This window comes from Scomber scombrus, chromosome 18 (genome assembly GCF_963691925.1).
Source record: "Scomber scombrus chromosome 18, fScoSco1.1, whole genome shotgun sequence".
NCBI lineage: Eukaryota > Metazoa > Chordata > Actinopteri > Scombriformes > Scombridae > Scomber > Scomber scombrus.
Genome location: NC_084987.1, coordinates 17,733,794 through 17,737,009, shown reverse-complemented (window position 1 = coordinate 17,737,009; position 3,216 = coordinate 17,733,794). Strand labels below are relative to the sequence as shown.

The 3,216-nt window shown below is 41.4% G+C and overlaps 1 protein-coding gene across 1 annotated transcript; it reads left to right on the top strand.

Moving 5' to 3' along the window:
- Positions 1–1,634: 1,634 nt before the first annotated feature.
- kcnj12b (potassium inwardly rectifying channel subfamily J member 12b) lies at positions 1,635–2,906 on the top strand. Its single transcript, XM_062438306.1, has one exon. The coding sequence runs from the start codon at positions 1,635–1,637 to the stop codon at positions 2,904–2,906; it is 1,272 nt and encodes a 423-aa protein (XP_062294290.1).
- Positions 2,907–3,216: the final 310 nt, after the last annotated feature.

Sequence of the window (3,216 nt, the reverse complement as noted above, 5' to 3'; positions counted from 1 at the left end):
AATTAAAAAAATAAATTTTAAATAAATGTTTGCACAGAAGGAGTCTTGTGGATTTTGTCCCCCCCTAATTCATATTGAAAGAGCCTTTGGAATGGATCTCATAATGGCCAGTATGAACAGGAGGAATGATTACAGCAAGAAAATATGTGTCAATGTTTATTTGGGCACTATTTTTTTTAGGATGGGCTTGAAAACACGTGAACCTCGATCATTCAACATTCACCATGAAGAACTTCTGTGTAGCCTCACAGAGCTGCAAGCTGGGCTGTAGACTATTAATATTATAACAATAAAAAGCGTAATAATTATTAATGAACCGTTTAAATCGAACATATTTCAAGCGGAAGGCAAATAAACCAAAATGTCCTCTGGATCACAATGATCTCCTTCTGTGTGATGTGTTTATGTGTGAAACAGCTGGATCAGCTGGACCCCAAAATATTTTATCACACCTGCAGTTAATACAATTTATTTTTAAGACTGATTTTTATTTTGATCATCAATGCAGCTCAAGTTGGATGTGCTGAACAGTGCAGTTGTGATAAATCAGGATAAATTTACCTTTTTTAGAAATATTTCCTTCATTAGCTTGTCTGAAATGATTCCATCGATTCTTACCGTCAAACCATTTGTATCTGAGGCTGCCTCCTCTGTGATACCCAATGTTCTGCCCCATCTTTTTCAGCCCATATTATTTTCCGGCACAATCCTCACAGGGGAATCACACAGCCTCATCACAGTACTCCAGTGACTCTAATAGCTGTGCCAGCTGGAAGAAACAGAAGATACGTCATATAAAATGGCAGGGCATTGGATTAGCTGGCTATTTCTGTACCTTGTTGATCAGAGAAACATGTATTGTATATTATTACCAAGAGAACAGGCGAGAGAGGTAAGACAGAAAATCAAATGTATGCTATGAAAGTATATTCAAAATTAAATGTATAACAAAATCTTTTAAAGCATGGTTACATATCTTACACATATACCACATTTTCAATACAGAAGGCAATTTTAAACTCTACCTATACCTTTATCATTTTAATGTTTGTCATAAATTGTATATCAAGAAAGCCTAAAACACATATTACAGTGAATTACATTCATCAGTTACACTGGCTGAGAAGAAATCTCAGTTACTAAATCAAGAGTCAAATATTTAAGTGAACAGTTACTTTTACAAGATAAAAACTTTAGAGATCAGTCCTAAAACTTTTACAGATGATAGTTAGTGACTCCTGAGAGAAGTCTTGATAATTTCAATGTACGTATTATTATTATTATTATTATTATTATTACTATCATTATTATAATAATAAATGTGCCTATAATGCTGCAAAACATTTGGAAATTGGCATCCTGGACTGTTACATAAGATCAACCTGCTGGGACAAATACATAAACAGCATTTGGTGCAGAAAAAAGGGTTTAATGGACAGATATTAATACTACTACTACTAATAATAATAACAATATTTTCTGTCCTTTCTTCACAGGAAACTGCAGTCGAGCCTTACCTCTCAATTCCAGTTGACGCTGAGTCTGTGTTGGACGGAGCTTCGCACTTCCTGTGAGCCTGGTCAGTTTTGTATGAACTGGGCAGTGTGAAACTACGTGGCTGTCCCCACTGAGGCATGAGTGTGGGAAGGGCACACAAGCACAGCTTCCTTTCCTGTGAAGAAGAAGTAGGCCTGAGACTTAGTACAATGCCTGCTGTGGGCAGCTTCGGCAATGGCAAAATCCACACGAGACGCAAATACCACACCCGGTTTGTCAGCAAGGCTGGGCAATGCAACGTCCATTTCTCAAACATGGATGAGAAATCACAGCGGTACATTTCGGACATTTTCACAACTTGTGTGGACATCCGCTGGCGATACATGTTCCTTGTGTTCAGCCTGGTGTTTGTGGTGTCTTGGCTAATGTTCGGCCTGGCATTCTGGGTCATTGGCCTCCTACATGGTGACATGGACCACGATGGTGGGGACGACAATTTTGTTCCTTGTGTCATCCAGGTCAACACCTTTGTGGCAGCTTTCCTGTTTTCCATTGAGACCCAGACAACAATCGGATATGGATCTCGCTGTGTGACTGAGGAATGCCCTGCTGCTGTCTTCATGGTCGTCTTTCAGTCCATTGTTGGCTGCATCATCGATGCCTTCATGATTGGTGCCATCATGGCCAAGATGGCAAGGCCCAAAAAGCGTGCAGAAACTCTGCTGTTCAGCCACAATGCTGTCATCGCCATGCGTGATGGTAAGTTGAGCCTCATGTTTAGGGTTGCAAATCTAAGGAAGAGCCACGTGGTGGAGGCTCATGTCAGAGCCCAGCTGGTCAAGCCCCGTTACACAGAGGAAGGCGAGTATATCCCTCTGGATCAGATTGACATGAATGTAGGCTATGACAAAGGCACAGACCGCCTGTTTCTGGTTGCACCCCTCATTGTAATTCATGAGATCGATGAAGAAAGTCCACTGTTTGGCATCAGCAAGCAAGATCTAGAAACAGCTGACTTTGAAGTAGTTATCATACTTGAAGGTTTGGTTGAGGCCACAGCTATGACGGTGCAAGCACGCAGCTCTTACCTACCCTCAGAGATCCTTTGGGGTCACCGCTTTGAGCCCCTCATCTTTGAAGAGAAGAGCCAATACAGGATAGATTACGCCTACTTTCACAAAACATACGAAGTACCGTCCACCCCAAGATGCAGTGCCAGGGACATAGAGGAGAGAAAGTTTCCAACGTCTGGCGGCAACTCCTTCTGCTATGAGAACGAGCTGGCCTTCATCAGCAGGGATGAGGAGGAGGAGGGAGATGTGGAGAAAGAGGAAAACAGGATTTGTTCATCAGAGCAATCCACCCCTGGACATGAAACAGTGTCCTCGCGTAGAGAATCTAAAATTTGACATTTGGCGATTGCTTACCAGAACATCAGTGTTTTGGTTTGTTGTTCTTGGACGCAAGTATCATGTAATGTATGAAGAGACCAATGACTGTCATACTAAGGCATGAGGACACCACTGAAGACCGTTCTGATGCAGCTGGAGGAAAAGCAGGACCGATCTCCAACATACTGGCAAAAATGAAACACATCACGTTTCTCATTGGAAAACTTTTTGCTTTTACTTCCCTGAGATGGTTTTTCAGCTTCAGCAAATGCAAACAAAAACTGTCATGTTTCAATTTGCAGATGATCCTAACAATAAAGTGCATGAC

Bases quoted from the DNA above. Each gene is read 5' to 3' on its own strand.
- kcnj12b (XM_062438306.1), top strand. From the start codon at position 1,635: ATGAGTGTGGGAAGGGCACACAAGCACAGCTTCCTTTCCTGTGAAGAA.